The sequence below is a fragment of the Colletotrichum fioriniae genome (assembly GCF_027942845.1).
Source record: "Colletotrichum fioriniae strain IMI 355084 chromosome Unknown scaffold_16, whole genome shotgun sequence".
Taxonomy (NCBI): domain Eukaryota; kingdom Fungi; phylum Ascomycota; class Sordariomycetes; order Glomerellales; family Glomerellaceae; genus Colletotrichum; species Colletotrichum fioriniae.
Genome location: NW_027076852.1, coordinates 1136642 through 1153479, shown reverse-complemented (window position 1 = coordinate 1153479; position 16838 = coordinate 1136642). Strand labels below are relative to the sequence as shown.

The window sequence follows — 16838 nt, the reverse complement described above, 5'->3', positions numbered from 1 at the left end:
TTCAAGACGGGTTATGGATCCTACGGTAAAAGTTATTCAGTTTCGTGGCGTTAAGACAAAGGGTTGCTTGTTTGGTTGGTTCTTGGTGCCGACGATGGTTTGAACATGTGCTTGAGCAAGGTTCGTGATCCTATGAAGATGCGGGAAGGAAGTGGTGATGGGTCTCATTTGGGATACTTAAAATAATCTTGAGATTTGACAACCGTTTGGCTTAGTGGTAGGCTCCATATATTGCTCGCGAACATAGTTGACTGGTCCACCAACGGAGTTCACCTCCGAAGGGGGCTTGGAGAACGGCATTTCTCGTCTCGGGAATTCTGTCTATTCATTATAACCTCGCTACGCCGGCTTTATGGATCTCCGGAGTCAAATTACCTATTCTAACCCCCCCAAAAAGACATCTTCTATTGTAACTTCCATCGTCTATATCCCCTTCATCCAATAACCTTCTCCATAGCCTCAACATCCATCTCAACCCTCGGCTCCATCTGCATCGGCACGACCATACCACCCGCAGCCAGTGCACCGCTCGCCGCCGCCGTCGCCACGGCCTTGACCATATTCCCGCAGTCTCCCACGGCGTAGACCCCGGAAACGCTCGTCTCCCCAAAAGGAGCAGCCGTCTTGATGTCCCCGTTCTCCGCCGTCTCCAGCCCAAGCTGCTCCACAAAGGGCCCGTTGGGCCTTGTAAACGGCGCATGAGCAAGGAACCCCTCCGTGACTTCTTCTACTTCTTCTCCTTCTCCGTCCTGCCGCCCGCTGAGTGTGAGCGTCACGCTGGTGCTGTGCTCCCCGCCGCCGCCAGCCATGCGCAGCAATGTGATTTTCCGTGTGTCAATGTGAAAAGGGTTATTCGCCATGGCAGTGATCTCTGAAGCGAGAGCTTCATTACCGTGCGTGTATATCGTCACTTTCTTGCCCAGTGGCCGAGCCATGTACGCGATATGCGTCGCCATCTTAACGCTCCCCGTCAACCCGAAGGCGAGGACGCCCACCCTCTCTGCCCCGCGCTCCTCGAAGCCGTGGCAAAAGAGGCAGTGGAAGATGCCGTAGCCCCAACAGTCCGCGTAGCCCCTCATGTCAGGAGAAATGTCCGTGACGCCGGTAGCCAGAACCAAGCGCCGTCCAAACCACGTTTTGCCCTGCTTGTCCTCGGCCTTGAAGAGCCCTTCCTTGACTTTTGTCGTCTTGACGACCTCGACACCGTCGGCGAAAGTCACGGTCTCGGCGTAGCGGGCTCTGAGATCCTCTCGCGCCTTGGCGCGGAAGATTGGTGGCGGGACGTGATCGAAGCCGAGGACGTTGTGCATGTTGCTCGCGCGGGCGTTGCGGTAGAGGTTTGAGTCGAAGAGGACTGTGGTGTAGAGCTGGCGGGAGAGGGCGGTTGCTGTGGCGAGGCCTGCTGGGCCTGCGCCTATGATGAGGACGTCGTGGAGGGTTGAGGTGGTCATGTTGGATGTGAGGATGTCCGCTGTTAGTGGGAGTGCTTTGACGAGGTTTTTGTAGAGGGTGTTCATGTAAGTTGCAATGTGGTTGTGATGTGGGATAAGCTTGTAAAGTTGGGTTGCGTGTGTTCGATGAGACTGCAATATTTCTGGCTATGAATGAGGCTCTTCAATCGTCTTTTATACTCTTCCAAGTGAAGAACGGGCGTGCCGGCGTGAGGCGTGGCCTCGCGGGATGTCTCCGAGGCCGTGAAATGTTGCCGAGAAGATCGGATCCGAAGTGGGGCGGCCTGGTCCGGGCAAGAGAAATGTCTCCGAGAAAAGGCGCCGAGTGATGAGCGAGCAAGTTTCAGACCAAGGAGCTTGGCATGACTCACTCGCAGGGAGATTGATTACATATCGCACATGGATTTGAATTGTTCTCGATAGCGGTTGCCGAACGAAGGGATCATGTGCTGTACCTGTCATCATGTTGTCAGTCGATCGTGGTCAAACTAGCCCCATGAGAGAAGGCAGCAAACAATTCAGTCCCCCAAGTTTTTGGCTTGTAATTTGATCGACATGTTTGATAGAATTCATAAATTGAGCTATATCATATTGTGGTCAGTACTACAGGTAGTGAGAAACGGAAGTAGGTTTGGTCTTATGGTGTCTTGTAACCGCTGTTCTTACGATCACCTCCTCATCCAAATTAAGAAGCAATGATATTCGGCTCTTACGAATTATCCGATCTGATAATGTAGACAAGTAGAACGGGAGAGGACGACTTTCATCATGGACGCTTGAGCAAACTTGATAATCTGTTGTCTACATTCTAGTTGTACAATGAACACTAAACTTCAATAACGAAAACCAAAAAAAGAACACAAATCATCCCACAGACATGAAAGAGAAACTCCTCAATTAAGACCAAAGTGCAAAAAAGTGAAAAAAGAGAGTAGCCAGAGCGGGGAGTCGAACTCAAGGGGTCGAGGTCCATCTCCTTAGAGACATGTAGAAATCCCCCGTTCCCAGCTGAGTGTTCCACCGCTGGGCCACGGCGCCTGGGGGAGTTGAACCCCCGTTTGCCTGTTGGAAGGGGGAGACTAGGTTGGTCATAAAGACTGGCCCGTTGCTGGATGGTTGTGACCTTGATGGGTTGGGGGGCGGGATGTGTGAAGTGAGGCTGTTCGTGAGGATAGAGTTGAGGGGTGGCTTGGTTTTGGTCAAGATGGCGCGGCGTTGCCGTGGGACTCGGTGTCAAGGGGGGATGGAACTTACTCAAAAAAAAGTAATGGAGGATTGGTTTCACGGGTGCTGGTTGGTTTCTCTCGAGGCTCTTGATTGATTTGGTTGCGGCCGGGAACTTGATCAAACTAAACCGGGCTTTCATCTCGCCTCACTCGACATATCGATGTCAAGAAGCATACCCCATTCCTACCAAATTATTACAAGTCTCTTCTCACTCCATTCTCACCGAGGAAGCGATGACCATCTTCTTATCCAATCCCCCAGCCTTCCCAGAAGCCTCCTCTGGAATATGACTGACCTCTTCATTCTCAACATACACAAACTTCCCTTCGTCACACCCAGCACCTCGAAACCAGCCCCTGAAAAGCTCTTCACTAAAGACCAGATGGTGATTAGTAGTCTTGAGAACCTCAGGTCGGTGAGCCTCATGCTCCTGAGCCTTCCCTCTATGCCGTCCGGATCCCATCTCCCCCTTCTCATCCCCCTTCTCAAGCATCTCACCCTCAACCTCCGACCCCAAAGCTTTATAATCAACCCCCTCCACAGCAATGAGCACCCCACCAGGCCTCACCCTCTTCGCAAGCAGATCCAACATCCCCCGTGGATCATCAAGGTGATGAAGCGCCATGGATACCACAACAACATCAAACCCCCCCTCCGCAGCCAGCTTTCCATCCGTAGCTAAATCGCCTACGACCGCGTGGGCTTGTGATGGAGAGTATCCCAGTCGCGCGGCGCAGTCGTTGTAGCGTTGCACCATGGCGGGCGCGATGTCGATGCCGAGGATGGAGTCGACAAAGGGGCTGAAGGCCTATGAATTATGCATTATCTCGTCAGAGGGTATTGTAGTTGAATGAGGCATGTAGACGCAGGAGTGCGTGGGACTTACCCATGAAGCACCGCCCGAGGCGCAAGCGTAGTCCAATAGCCGGACGGGGTTCGACGATCGGTCTGTATCTCGGGGACGGAGACCTAGGTTCGGGGCCTGGGCGCGGAGGAAGCGAGTGAGTTGCTCTGAGAACACCTTGATCCAGCCATGCTTCAGAAAGATGTCCGCGTTTGCACTACGGTCATATTCTTGTCAGCTTCATGACTTGAGAGAAGTGGTTCAAGATTAGAGGAAATCGGGATTGACAAACTCCCAGAAGACGCGGTTGAGTTCGGCTAGAGAGGCTGTCTTGGATTCGGTCGTGGTCATGATTGCAACTGAAGATATTTGATGGCTTTGTATTTCTATAGTTAATACACCAGAAATCTATAATGGTCGCTTCAGCGGTCTTAGGCGTCTTTATATAATTTGATACCATTTCAACTCGTCCGGTTCGTTATCCTGTGGTTGCGTTGCGTAGTTGTGTGGTTGTCTGTGATGCCGGAGAGTATTCGGCAACTTTTTCCACCAAGGTGCGCGCGGCAACATTGCGGCGACATCTAAAAACGCCAAACGACAGACCACCGCACGTTTTCCCAAGGCGGCGGGAAGCAACACTTCATCATCCTGCCAATCGCATCAAAGTAGTGATTTCTCACATGACTTGTCCCGTAGGCTCAAGGGCGGCAGCAGCAGGCCGTCTTCGGCCCTCGCCCATCTCGTACATGGCCCACTCGTACACGGCCCACTGAACGGCGTTGACGACAAAGGCACGCACGCTGCAGACCGTAAGGCCGCGGAAGAAGACTCGCATCCCGCCCTCGCGGTAGGCTTCTCTTGCGACCTGCATCGCGCCGGCACGCTTCGTCGGCTGCTGCTGTTGCGACGACCCTTGTGCCGCAAGCAAAGGTGACCTCTCGGGTGACTGTATTTGTGCCTGAAACGCCTGCGTCTGGACACGGGTCTTGATGACGTCCAGTGGGAAAATGCTCACCCACGTCACGATGCCCGCGAGGCCACCACAGAGTAACACCTTGGCAGCCTCCTCTTTCAGATTCGTCTCCTTCACGCCGTCGCCCCCGACACCCATCCACCGCGTGGTAATCTCATACGACCAAAAGTAAAACCCATACCCGATGCTATCCCGCAGCGCAGTCACCACGCCGCCAAAGTAGAGGCCCCTGATCCCCTCGGCGCGGCAGACGTCCTTGGTGATGGCCCAGCTCGAGGCGGGCGGGGAGGAGAGCTGGGCGCGGCACTTTATGAGCTCGGTCGGGGTGCTCACGACCCAGGTGGCGAGGCCGCCGACGGCGCCGGCGAGCCAGGTTGTCCAGAGGCTGGACTGCACATCGAGGGCGCGGTTGAGGGCGGCCTCTGTGCGGTTATAGGAGACGAAGAGGAGGGCGTTGAGGGCGCCGTAGCCTAGGATCGGGGCGGCGGAGCCGGTGACGAGGGAGGCGGGGGACTCGAAATGGCGGAGGTAGGATGCCGCTGCGGCTGCAGTGGGGCTCGGGAGCAGGGAGCGGGGAGGAGGAGGGAGGGGGTGTCGAGGGGCGGTGGCCGGGCGGGCTTGGAGGCGGACTTTGAGGAGGTCGAGGGGGTTGCCGATGATGATGCCTACGGCGCCGCTTATGTAGCCGGCCCAGAAGTCGGCTGACATGGTGGGCGGCTGGCTGGCTGGCTAGTGATGAGGTTTCTTGTGAGAGGATGTGCTTTGTAGCTAGCAGAAGGCGTTCGAGTACTTTAGGAATCGCGGTATTGAAGGCGGTTATCAGGGTCGAGGTAGTGATTGACCTTGGCTTGGGCGACGGCGATTCCGGTACATATGCCGAGGTAGGAGAGCATCCATCCGCCAGAGGCTAGAGCCCAGAAGCGGGCATTCTTGACGGGGTTCGGGTGCGGGCTGCGGACGCGGGACAGGTATTGGTAGTGTGCGTAGTGGGCGAGGACGGTGCCTCCGAGGATGGATGGCCAGTTGTCGACGATCCAGAAGATGCGGGCAGAAGGTGGACGGAGCAGGGGTCCCGGGGAGGAGGAGGAGAACGAGGAGGGGAGGGTCAGCCATTATGGAGTACCAAGGTAGGTAATGGAGAGATAGAGCGAGAGTGTGAGAGAGAGCCGTGCTTTGTTTCGTTTGAGACGGGGAACCAAGGGAAGCTTGGTGAGAGAAAGCGGAGAGGTGCCGGGGGACCGGGGGTCTTGGGATCCACCCAGACTAGAGACCTTGCGGACGGGCGTCTCCGTACGAATACCTAGACGACGTTGTAGTGGTTGTGGTGGTGGTGGTGGTGTTTGATGCGGAGCATGTGAAGATGGAGCCGTCGTCAGGCGTAGGGGAATAAGCGTCGATATGCAGCTGTGAGGTCAATTGAGCTTTGGAACAAGTCAATTGACAGGAAGTTGCAAACAGTCAGCGTACCTTGAGACAAGAATGTGCTCGGCGCAAAGAAACGTTGGAATGTGTGGCTGGCGCTGGTTGTGTCGCGTTGAAGATTTCGAGTTGGGGGCCGCAGAAGTGGTGGACGCATGCGAGCGAGAGGCGCCAATCGTCTGGTCCAATGTCTCTCACCTAATTTTGGGTGTCAGCAGGTACCCTAGAACGCTCCAATTGTGGGGGTCTTTACCTCTCACCGACCGAGGAAGTACTTCGGTAAGTCTCGGTGTGATGTTCACCGAGGCACCCATGGATCCAACATTGCTCAGTTCTTGGTTTATTGAATAGTGGCTATTCATGCTGTTCGGACACGTTGAAGATAAAGGCATATTCTATGACTACTAATAATATTTGATGAATCCCGGAAGTAGTACCTAGCAAAGCTGTTACTGGATGCAGACGTCTTCCCACAACACATCCTCACCAACAGCCTCCCCGTGCATGATGCCATGTACGTACGCTTCCCCAATCAATCGATAGCTAAAAGGCCCAGAAATAGAAGAAACCGGCAGCTCTCGAAGCACAAGCGGCGATGGGCAACCAGCCACCACCCAAACCCCATCCCCCTCTTGCACGGATTGACCTCCAAGCCCCATGTGACCACTATCCGTCAGGAATGGCCGTCTCTCCCAGAGCGTCTCAAAGGCGAGATTTATATACACTTGGCAAGTGTGCTTGAAGCGACCAAACAAGCCCTCAACTTGCTCCTGCTTCTCGCATTCCTCGAGCTGCTTCAGATATCCCATGATGACATCGCGCGAGGGCACCGTCTTGCTGACATCCGACGCGGCAAGTCTCTTGATACTGTCTAGACGGCTGATGCGTTCTTCAATATCGGCGCCTTTCTTCATGGCGCAGTACACCTCCCATACGACGTGGTCTGCGATCCAGGAGTGAAATGCCTTCTGCATGCTGTCAGGGGCGGGGTGTTGAAACGCGTCTCGGTCACCAATTAATGTCCTCCAAAACGCCTCTACTCGAGACTGCCCAGTTGGCTCATATACAGGATCACATTGCAAGAGGAAGTCGGCCCATTGCGTGAAGCTTCCGTTCGTAGCTAGTTCCGAGTATACCTCGCCCACTAACGAGACCGTGCCGACGCACAAGGCCTTGACATGGAGGAGCTTGTCATCGACGACGCGGTAATTGGTCGGCATGGAATGACAAGCATCAAAGTAGGGGATCTCGGCGGGCCATCTCATCGCCAGAAAGGCAGAGGGCCCGTTTGCAGAGAAATCCGGCACCCAGGACGGCAGGCCCTCAATGTTCTTGATCGAGTCGTCGGGAACCGCCGTCAGAAGAGCCAGATTGTTGCACTCTTCCATGATGAAGACCGCCGTGTCGGTGTATATGCTGACGGCCGTGCAGTGCTTGCGGTAGTTGGCCTCCAGCTCCGTCCTAGTGCGGCCGCTAAGATCTAGAAGGAGATTGAGGATACCCAGCAGGCCAAATACCTGGTCTCTTGGGTCGGAGGCTTCCACTCCGACCGTCAGGCGTAGCATCAGAAACAACAACGCACCGGCTGTCTTGGTTCTACTGCTCCCACCCGTGCAGGCAAGGGGACCAACTATGTGATCCAGCGTGGTGCTGTCCCACAAATCGAGGATGTCGTGTCTACACCTTTGTATCGCGACGATACCCGAAGAGTTGCTGCCAATTTTGACATCCTTGATCGTGGGGTTGTCGTCGTACAAAACCTCCGACAGCTGCTCGTAGAGGCGACTTTCGTACAAAAAGTCGGAGCAGAACGCCACCGTTTCCCACGGAATAACATCGTTGCCCCAGAGGATACAGGCGTCTTTTGACAGGGCCACCTCCTGAACGACCCAGACGCGATTGAACCACTTGCGATCGAAGAAGGAAATGAATGCGTACCACACTTCATCGGGAACTTGTAGCAAGCCGTATCTGGTCAAGGCATCGTCGTCAAAGAAGGAGTTCTCTTGGTCGAAGCTAAAGTTCCGCTGGGTGTTTTCGGCCATTGTGCGCACCAGACGAGATACCTCAGCCGGGTAATGCTCTTTGGTGACGTAACCTAGCCATATGTCGACGCGGGTGGCCTTTTTGTAAATGCGGTCCATGATGCCCACTTGTATGCTGCGCTCAGCGTCGTCGGCCTGGTTGATGCTGATGGCGTCGACCCAGTACAGGTTGCATGAATTGTGCGCTCTGATCCAGCACAAGGCAGCATGCAGATTTGGAAAGATTTCAAAGCTCTTTCCATTTAGCATCACTGAGACCGTTACGGGTTGCTGGTGGATTTGCTGAGAGGGTTCCTTTTCAGCGAGAGGCGATCCCCATGTGTAAGAGAGGCCACGGTAAGCTGGCAGGTCAGCAAGGGCGTGTTCTTCGAGTAAAAGTTGCAACGGTCCATCGTCAGGTGTCCCGCAGCCTAGGATGCGCACAAGACGAATGGTTTCCTTGCCGATACGGTGGCTGTATTCGAACTTTGCTATAGCAGACGACGACATGGCTGCAGGCGGGGAAGCATCCTGCGCGGTGTTTGCCCTCCTCATCAGCCTCGCCAGATGGAGAGAACAATATGGGAATTCGAAGGCTTTTGAGGTCGCTATAATGAACGGAAGCCAAGCACCATGATTTAGTTAGGTAGCCACGTATGATTGTGGTAGAGTCGTCAGCTGCATCATTAAGACCAAGACTAAAACGACGCCAACTTTGGTTCTCACGCACAGCTACACTGCGCCGTACTATTGGTCAATCATTAGAGACATTTGGTAGCAAAGATGCCACTTGACATTGAAAACCGACGAAGGATCACTTTTAGAGAAGGTATTGGCGCGCCAACTTGTCGCTGAGTGTTTCGTGAAGTTGTTCTTTTCGACGTCGACAGGTTGGAGGTGGAGAAGGAAGTTGGGTGTAAGTGGGCACGGACAAGGGGTGTGGGACTGACGAACGGTTCCCACGGAGGAAACTCATTATGTAATCAATGGTGAGGTAAGTAAATCAAATAGATGGGTCCTGGTGCCTGGTGCACGTGAAAGCGTGTTTGAGTGGCGACGCGAGTCGAGTCGCGCCTTGCCCCAAATCAACATCGGGCCCTCTGACCGGGAATATTGGTCTTTATTCTTTTCCTTCCATCTTCATCCGCTACCTCTCTGCTGCTCTCTGCGAAGCCTTCCACCCGGGATTGCGCATACACTGCACCTGCAGCATTGCTACATCACAATTCGCGGCTCAAGATGTACGCAACTCTAGTCCAATGCCTCTCCCACGAATACGACACCTTACTGACCCCTCCATAGGACTGTCGACGTCACCGCCACCCCGATCGCGAACAAGGAGAACGTGCCGTCTAAGCGATGGCCGACTCCGCAGTCCGTCGATAAATTGTCAAGACCGTTCAAATGTCCCGGGTCAGCAACGAGAACAGTCGCAACCGACAGACCGGCGCGAAAGAAGAGAAGGGTCGATTACAAGGGCGCTGACGGCGAGACTGACGCCGACAAGCCCTACACAAATGCCGATCGCCTGGCTTTAGCGAACCGAGACGCGAACAGATTTCCCGTATTTCAGGCCAAGGACAAGTCAACAGTATTTCGCAAGGCATTCTCGGTGCCTCTGATCAACAAGAATACCAGCGCCTATAACCCGAACCGACCTCCGCCAACTCTTGGCCTGCGCACAGGAGCACAATTCATTGCTAAGCCGTTGCACGACCCCAGTGGCGAGTTTGCTATCGTGCTATACGACCCGACCATCGACGATAAGCCTAAAGAGCCCGAAAAGAAGGAAGACAAGAAGGATGTCGAGGCCGAGACTAAGATTGACGCACCTCTCGTCCACAAGAGTCTGGCCGAAATCCTTGGGATCAAGAAGAAGGTCGAAGGGGAGCACCCCCGAGTTCCCGTCGTCATCGATCCACGATTGGCCAAGGTTCTCAGACCACATCAGGTCGAGGGTGTCAAGTTCATGTACAGATGCGTCACTGGCATGATTGAGGAGAAGGCCAATGGCTGCATCATGGCCGACGAGATGGGTCTCGGCAAGACCCTGCAGTGTATCACTTTGCTCTGGACTCTCCTGAAGCAATCCCCGGATGCTGGAAGGAGCACAATTCAGAAGGCCATTGTTGCGTGCCCTTCCAGTTTGGTGCGCAATTGGGCCAACGAATTGGTCAAGTGGCTTGGTGCCGACGCCGTCACGCCTTTTGCAATCGACGGAAAGGCGTCCAAGGAAGAGCTCACGCGACAGCTGCGTCAGTGGGCTATTGCGAGTGGCAGATCAGTCACAAGACCAGTCATTATCGTTTCTTACGAGACCCTTCGTCTCAACGTTGAGGAGTTGAAGCACACCAAGATCGGCCTTATGCTTTGCGACGAGGGCCATCGTCTCAAGAACGGAGACAGCCAGACTTTCAGCGCACTCAACAATTTGAACGTTACAAGAAGAGTCATTCTGTCCGGAACGCCCATTCAGAACGACTTGTCCGAGTACTTCTCCTTGATCAGCTTCGCTAACCCGGATCTTCTGGGTACTCGCCTAGAGTTCCGTAAGAGATTTGAGCTTCCGATTCTCCGTGGACGTGACGCCGACGCCCTCGAGTCTGAAAGGAAGAAGGGCGACGAGTGTCTGTCCGAGCTCTTGGGCATTGTCAACAAGTTCATCATTCGCCGCACCAACGACATCTTATCCAAGTACCTGCCCGTCAAGTATGAGCATGTCGTGTTCTGCAATCTTGCACCCTTCCAGCTCGATCTTTACAACTACTTTATCACCAGTCCAGACATTCAGGCGCTTCTCCGTGGCAAGGGTAGTCAGCCCCTCAAAGCCATCAACATCCTCAAGAAGCTCTGCAACCACCCGGATCTGCTCAACATTTCGGACGATTTGCCTGGTTCGGAGAATTGCTTCCCTGATGACTATGTCCCGAAAGAGGCACGTGGCAGAGATAGAGATATCAAGCCCTGGTACTCAGGCAAGATGCAAGTCCTTGACCGCATGCTCGCCCGTATTCGCCAGGACACAAACGACAAGATTGTACTTATCAGCAATTACACACAGACGCTTGATCTGTTTGAGAAGCTCTGCCGTAACCGGGCGTACGGCTGCCTGCGCCTCGACGGCACCATGAACGTCAACAAGCGCCAGAAGCTCGTTGACAAGTTCAACAACCCGGATGGAGAGGAGTTTGTATTCCTCCTCAGTTCCAAGGCTGGTGGCTGCGGTCTCAACCTCATCGGCGCCAACCGCCTGGTCCTCTTCGACCCCGACTGGAACCCCGCCGCAGATCAGCAGGCCCTCGCTCGTGTCTGGCGTGACGGCCAAAAGAAGGACTGCTTCGTCTATCGCTTCATCGCCACGGGAACCATTGAGGAAAAGATTTTCCAGCGCCAGTCCCACAAGCAATCGCTGTCCAGTTGCGTCGTCGACTCCGCCGAGGACGTTGAGCGGCACTTTTCACTCGACAGTTTGCGCGAACTGTTCCAGTACCGGCCCGGCACAAAGTCTGACACGCACGACACGTTCAAGTGTAAGCGGTGCAAGCCTGATGGCAGGCAGTATATGAAGTCGCCCGCCATGCTGTACGGCGACACGAGCACGTGGAACCACTTTGTGAATGAGGGGTTGAAGCCGATTCAGGATCTATTGCTGAGGCAGGAGTGTGGGGAGCCGGAGGTGTCTGCCGTGTTCCAGTATATTTCGCATTAGAGTGTCGTCGTTCTCGACGGATGGTTATGGACATGCACGCATTATGAACTTGTGGCTTCTTTTCCTGTTTGAAAGCCAACAGAGAGGAGGCGTTTGGAGTCGTATGAATTTGGGATGGCGAAGGTGTTAGGGGGGGTTTTGCTTGATACACTGGACTTTATGAGAGGTCCGTATAAACATTTCATATGAGCTAGATATATTCACATTGTTAGAAAAAACGTGGTGGCATCTCGAGCGTTCCGTTTACATTCTTTCAGATCAAATATGAAAGAAAATATGGAGAAAATGTCATGGAATGCGATTGTTCGTTTCTTTCCTATCTTTCTATGTAATGCTCAATGCTGGGCGCAACTCTACATCAGAATCGTAAGGTTCTCCGACCTCAGAAAAATCTTGATGTGTCTACAGCTCGTCTCTAACATGCGTCTGTTCCGAGGGCGGCTCCTCCCAGTTGCGGCTCTTTGTGTTCTTCTCCACCTCCTCCTCCACGACAACAGGCTTCTGCTCGGACGCACCATCAACAACGACCTCCGTCTTCTCCTCCTCCTTCTTGGGCGCCTCAGCGGGCAGACCCTTGCGCTTGCGGTCGAGGGCGGCGATCTCGTCGTCGTAGACGGTCCACTCGGGCACCTGGCGCCTCGCGCGATCGAGCTTGGGCTCCTTTGTCTGCGGGTTATTGCAGAGATCAATGGTCTTGGCGGCGCGCTGGCTCTCGTCGGAGCACCACGTCTCGCACCACAGCCACTCCTGCGGCAGGCTGTGGATGGGGATCTGGAACTGCATGTGGTTGGGCAGGTCCTGGTCGAGGTTGGCGAGGGAGTTGGGATCGGCGCTGAGGGAGTGGTAGGTCTGGCGGAGGCGGTCTCCGGCGGCGAGCTCGCGGAAGCGGCGGAGGTCGACGACGTAGAGGGCCGAGATGTGGTAGGGCTGGCCGCGGAGGTAGTTTGCCCAGTAGCCCTGTTTCCAGAAGCGGAAGCCTTCCATCTCGGTGCGGGAGTTGCACATGGGCGTGAAGCCGTAGGGTTTGCCCTCGAGGTCATGGTTGACGAGGGACATCATGTCGGTGCGGACGATCTGGTCGGCGTCGACGAAGATGACCTTGTCGAGGGAGAGGGGGAAGAGCACGTCGAGGAAGAGGATCTTGTAGCCCCAGATCTCGCGCTGCTTCTCCTTTTGCTGACGCAGCCAGTGAGGCCACTTGAAGGTTACCATCTCGTACTTGAATCCGTATTCCTTGGCCATGTGCGGGATGAAGTCCTTGAAGGAGGGGGAGAGGAATTGCTCAATGAACCAAAACTTGACCGTGTGCTTGGTGTTCTTCATGACGCTAACCATCATGATGTTGAGCATGCGCTCGTAGAGATGGCCGCTGGCGACGGAGAAGATGTTGATCTCGGCGTGCTCCTCGTCAGACGCGGACTTCTTCTTGCCCAGGATGCCTCCGGCGAACTTGAGGCCGCGGCCGACGATGCTGTTGTCCTCGGGCTCGGCCAGCACGTCAGACTCCCCTTGGCCTGGCTTGCGTGATAGGCGAGGGTACAAAGTCGTGCCTTGGAAATCCATCAGCACCACCTCGGTGCCCTCATCGCCGGGCACGGGAGCCCATCCCTTTGCACCGATGCTATCGATGGTGTAAATTTCGGTGCTCCTTCCCTCCTTGAGCTTGATGTTGTAAAAACCTGGGTTCGCCTTGAATTGGAAGTATCCAAGGTTGGCCATAATGAGAGTATCGGCGAAGTGAGGCTCCTTCTCAGTGCCCAGAACGACCTGTGCACCGCGGGGAGGCTGCGACTGTCCACCCTCACGAGAGTGGCCTTCAATGAGAATGCTCTCAAGCTCGTATGAGGCGTGCACGTTCGACTTGATGGAGCTGAGTTTGATGTTGTCCGGGTCAAAGGGCGAGACTTTGGGTGCAACGAGCCACGATGGCGGAACGTCCATGCCAGCGTTAAGAAGAGCCTCGGAGGGCAAGCTCTTGAAGGATGCCTCAAGTGCGCGAACCTTGCCAGCTTCATCAAAGGTCGGCTCTGACTCAAGCACGTATCGGAAGAATCTCTTGACAGGCAGTTCGTCAATCTTGTCCTTGGGGTTAAGGAAGAGCTTCAGATACACGCCCTCCAGCTCGGAGACAACCTTAAGGATAGGCGCCCACCGCTGTGCCTGCTCACTAGCGGGGTTGAGGACACCGACCAAATGAATGCTTGACGTCTCGGGGTTTCCTATTTCAATGGCAGTGTAGGTTGAGTTCCAAGCATCGTGGGCACTGACGCGCAATGATGGCGCAGACTCGAAAATGCCAGCCGGGAGGTCAGAGATGGTAGACAGCGCCGTGACCGACGTGATCTTGGCAGCTGCCAGGGGACCGGAGATCTTGTCTGTCAATCCAAGCTCGTCTACTGCTGCATAGACGGGGAGGATGCGGGCCTTCTGCTCAAATTCCAACAGGAACTGGAAGTCATCGCCTTGGAAGGGGTCTTCTTCAGTGAAAGGTCCAACGACACGGCCGTTGAGGATAAGTAGGTTGGAGCCTGGCTTAACCGCGGCGAAGGAGAGGAACTCGTTGAGGGCTGCAGTGAAGATTGCATCCGAATCACCAGTAGCGGCAATGAGGAGGTCCTTGATGTCGGTAAGAGTCTCAGCTTCAGCAAGTTTGTCGCCGCCATTCTTCAACGCCGTGTTCGCACTGGAAGCTGAGGCAGATGCTGGAGGATTGTGTACGACGTCCAGACGCACGCCAGGATTGTTGCGACGGAAAGCCAACGCTGACAGAAGAAGGTTTGCTCCCTCGTCTGAGGTGAGATCGCCCACTACCGTCAGAACGGCCCAGTTTTCTTTCGTCGAGTCTGCATAAGCCTCAATCACTGGGACCTTGCTGAACAGACCGTCATACTCGGTGTAGATCTTGTTGACATCGAGGACCTGCAGAGACTTCTCATCTTCTGGGTAGATGTAGGTGTTGCGACGTTTGACGGCCTTCTCGAGGAAGAAATCCGGGATCCAAGCCTTCTCATCGACCATGCCGAGGTAAACGGCGCGCTGAATCGCCTGCAAGTCACTGGAAGCCTTCATGCTCATGGCCTGAAGCCAGTTGCCCTCGCGAGGAACTGGAATACCGTTGATGAAGACAGGCGGAACAGGCGTGTTGGCGTTGAGTCTCTTTGCCCAATTCTTAGCCAGCTTTACGATGCTATCAAGCTCGTCCGACTGCACCACCTCGGCAAAAGAGAGTATCTTCGAGTCTGGGAGAGGCTCACGGTCCTTGATCGCCTGGTCAAATGAGCCTTGGTCCGGCTTCTCAGTCTTGGAGGCCTGCATGGCAGCATCGAGATACTCGATGAAGCCATCTAAGCCATAGTTATCAAGGAGATAGTAAAGAATCTTGCTGATTTGGAACGCATCCTCAGTGGGCGTCAGAGGAACTAGACCGAACCGAATGGGAAGCTTCCGCTGGACGAAGGAGTTCATCTGAGCCACCACGCTGAGGTCCTCCATCTTGGAGAAGTCAACGGGGATGATGAGATTGAAGATGTCGCGCTTGATGGGCGGGAGCTGGCCAGGGTAGACGCGCTGAAGGAGCTGTTACGAGTTAGCATCTTGATGTCAAGTAGAAAAGGATCCAACTCACCGAAGTCAATTGGTCTGGGAAATCCTGGTAGCGCTCATCCTTCTCGAGGTCGTTGAGAAACATGATAACCTGCTCCTCCTCAAGGTCATCCGTCCAGTCGAAGCGCGGGGGCTCCTCGTCCGACTTGGACTCGGCAACCTTGGGATGACCAAGGAGAGACACAGCTTGGCCACCCGTGAAGCCAAGATCGCGAACGCCGTCGATTAGCTTGCGCTCACGGCGGAGAAGATCAATGATGGTGAACGCCTCAATCTGGCGCTCGATGAGCTGCACTCCGTTCATCCAAAGCACGTTCATGCCACTAGGAACCAATTGTTGGCGATTGAGTTGGTGCTCGGCGAGGAATTCAGCAGACACATTGTGGGCGGTAATGGAGGTTGAGAACTTGGGGAAGTCTTGCGACAACTTAAGGAGTGTCTCAAAGGGGTTCTGGCTCTGCATGACGAAGGAGGCAGCCTTCAGACCAAGTTCCTGTACCTCGGACTTTGATAGCGGCTTCAGATCAGCGACCTCTTCAGCAGCGTCCAAGACCTCCTCAGTCTTGACGGCCTTCTGCGAGTCGTCCTGATGCGCTTCTCGGTCATCAATGACGATGTAGTCGGTCCTCTTCAGGGCCAACTCAACTCCGTATCCGCTGACGGGCAGAGGCTCCTCGTACTTGCCAGCCGGCTTCGTGTAACGCAGGCGGTACTCGAGCTCTCCATTACGAGCCTTCTGAGCCAGAGCGATGTGGAAAGACCCGAAAGAAGGCGAAGTCGGATCTGCGTATAAGATAGCCTCCTTGCCAGATCCGAGGACTCGGTCGAAGGGGAGCACTTTTGCGCCATCCAATGTAGAATCCTTTGCAGTATCCAGGGATGGAGTACAATACTGTTTTCCTCCTTGCTCAGCCCAGACTTGGCAGCCATCTTGAGTATCGATTTCAACTTTGGGCTCTACGGCAGTTCGGTAATATTGATAGTGGGCTTCAATGCGAGGAGCGGCGGTTCGCAGGGAAAGGGCTAGCTTGAAAGTAGACAGAGCGTCTGGTGTGGTAATGTGCCCATCCTCATTCAAAGTGATGAGGAACTTGTCGTAGACTTCTTTGTCTGTCTTGGCTTCGCTGAAGTGCCCGCTAGCAATGCGATCGAGGAGAGGGAAGTAGGCAGTTGCGTTTTCACCAGCAGCTGTCTCACTGGAATGAGGATGTTAGCCGGCAGTGAAACAGACAGGGGGAGAGGACAGGACAGGTTCACTTACAGCAGCTCAAGAAGATAGGGGCCAGAAGGAAAGGCTGCCTTCATGTCTACAGTCACAGAGGGGACTGCGGCGACATTGACGGCTGCCAAAAGTGACAGGCCAATGCCCATTGGCAATTGCGACAACCGCACCATGGTGAAGGAGGGAGCGCGACGGCCGGCGCAAGGCTCTCCTTCGGACTAGTGGGTGCTTACAACTAGTTGTTGGCTCGGGAGATTGAGAGAAAGAGTGTTGACTTTCTTCGGGGTCGAGAATGGGTGGAAGGAGTTCTCGACGACTTATTGCTTCCTGCCGAAAAGGAGGGCGAGGGTGTTTGAATATTAAGGC

At 54.6% G+C, this 16838-nt stretch overlaps 5 protein-coding genes across 5 annotated transcripts; 1 reads left to right on the top strand and 4 right to left on the bottom strand.

Annotated features, from left to right (window-relative positions):
* Positions 1-434: 434 nt before the first annotated feature.
* On the bottom strand, positions 435-1451 carry N0V96_011171 (uncharacterized protein; the record flags this gene model as incomplete). The annotated part of the gene is made up of 1 exon (XM_053197278.2): positions 435-1451. One exon carries the CDS (start codon positions 1449-1451, stop codon positions 435-437), a length of 1017 nt encoding a protein of 338 aa, XP_053045369.2.
* Positions 1452-4198: 2747 nt separating this feature from the next.
* On the bottom strand, positions 4199-5203 carry N0V96_011170 (uncharacterized protein; the record flags this gene model as incomplete). Its single annotated transcript, XM_053197276.2, has 1 exon — positions 4199-5203. The coding sequence occupies one exon, from the start codon at positions 5201-5203 to the stop codon at positions 4199-4201; it is 1005 nt and encodes a 334-aa protein (XP_053045367.2).
* Positions 5204-6363: 1160 nt separating this feature from the next.
* On the bottom strand, positions 6364-8448 carry N0V96_011169 (uncharacterized protein; the record flags this gene model as incomplete). Its single annotated transcript, XM_065759179.1, has 2 exons — positions 6364-8413; positions 8441-8448. 2 exons carry the CDS (start codon positions 8446-8448, stop codon positions 6364-6366), a joined length of 2058 nt encoding a protein of 685 aa, XP_065612277.1.
* Positions 8449-8924: 476 nt separating this feature from the next.
* RAD54 (DNA-dependent ATPase protein rad54) lies at positions 8925-11647 on the top strand (the record flags this gene model as incomplete). Its single annotated transcript, XM_053197273.2, has 2 exons — positions 8925-8932; positions 9241-11647. The coding sequence occupies 2 exons, from the start codon at positions 8925-8927 to the stop codon at positions 11645-11647; spliced, it is 2415 nt and encodes an 804-aa protein (XP_053045364.2).
* Positions 11648-12049: 402 nt separating this feature from the next.
* Positions 12050-16645, bottom strand: KRE5 (killer toxin resistant protein; the record flags this gene model as incomplete). Its single annotated transcript, XM_053197272.2, has 3 exons — positions 12050-15223; positions 15273-16446; positions 16512-16645. 3 exons carry the CDS (start codon positions 16643-16645, stop codon positions 12050-12052), a joined length of 4482 nt encoding a protein of 1493 aa, XP_053045363.2.
* Between the last annotated feature and the right edge of the window lie 193 nt (positions 16646-16838).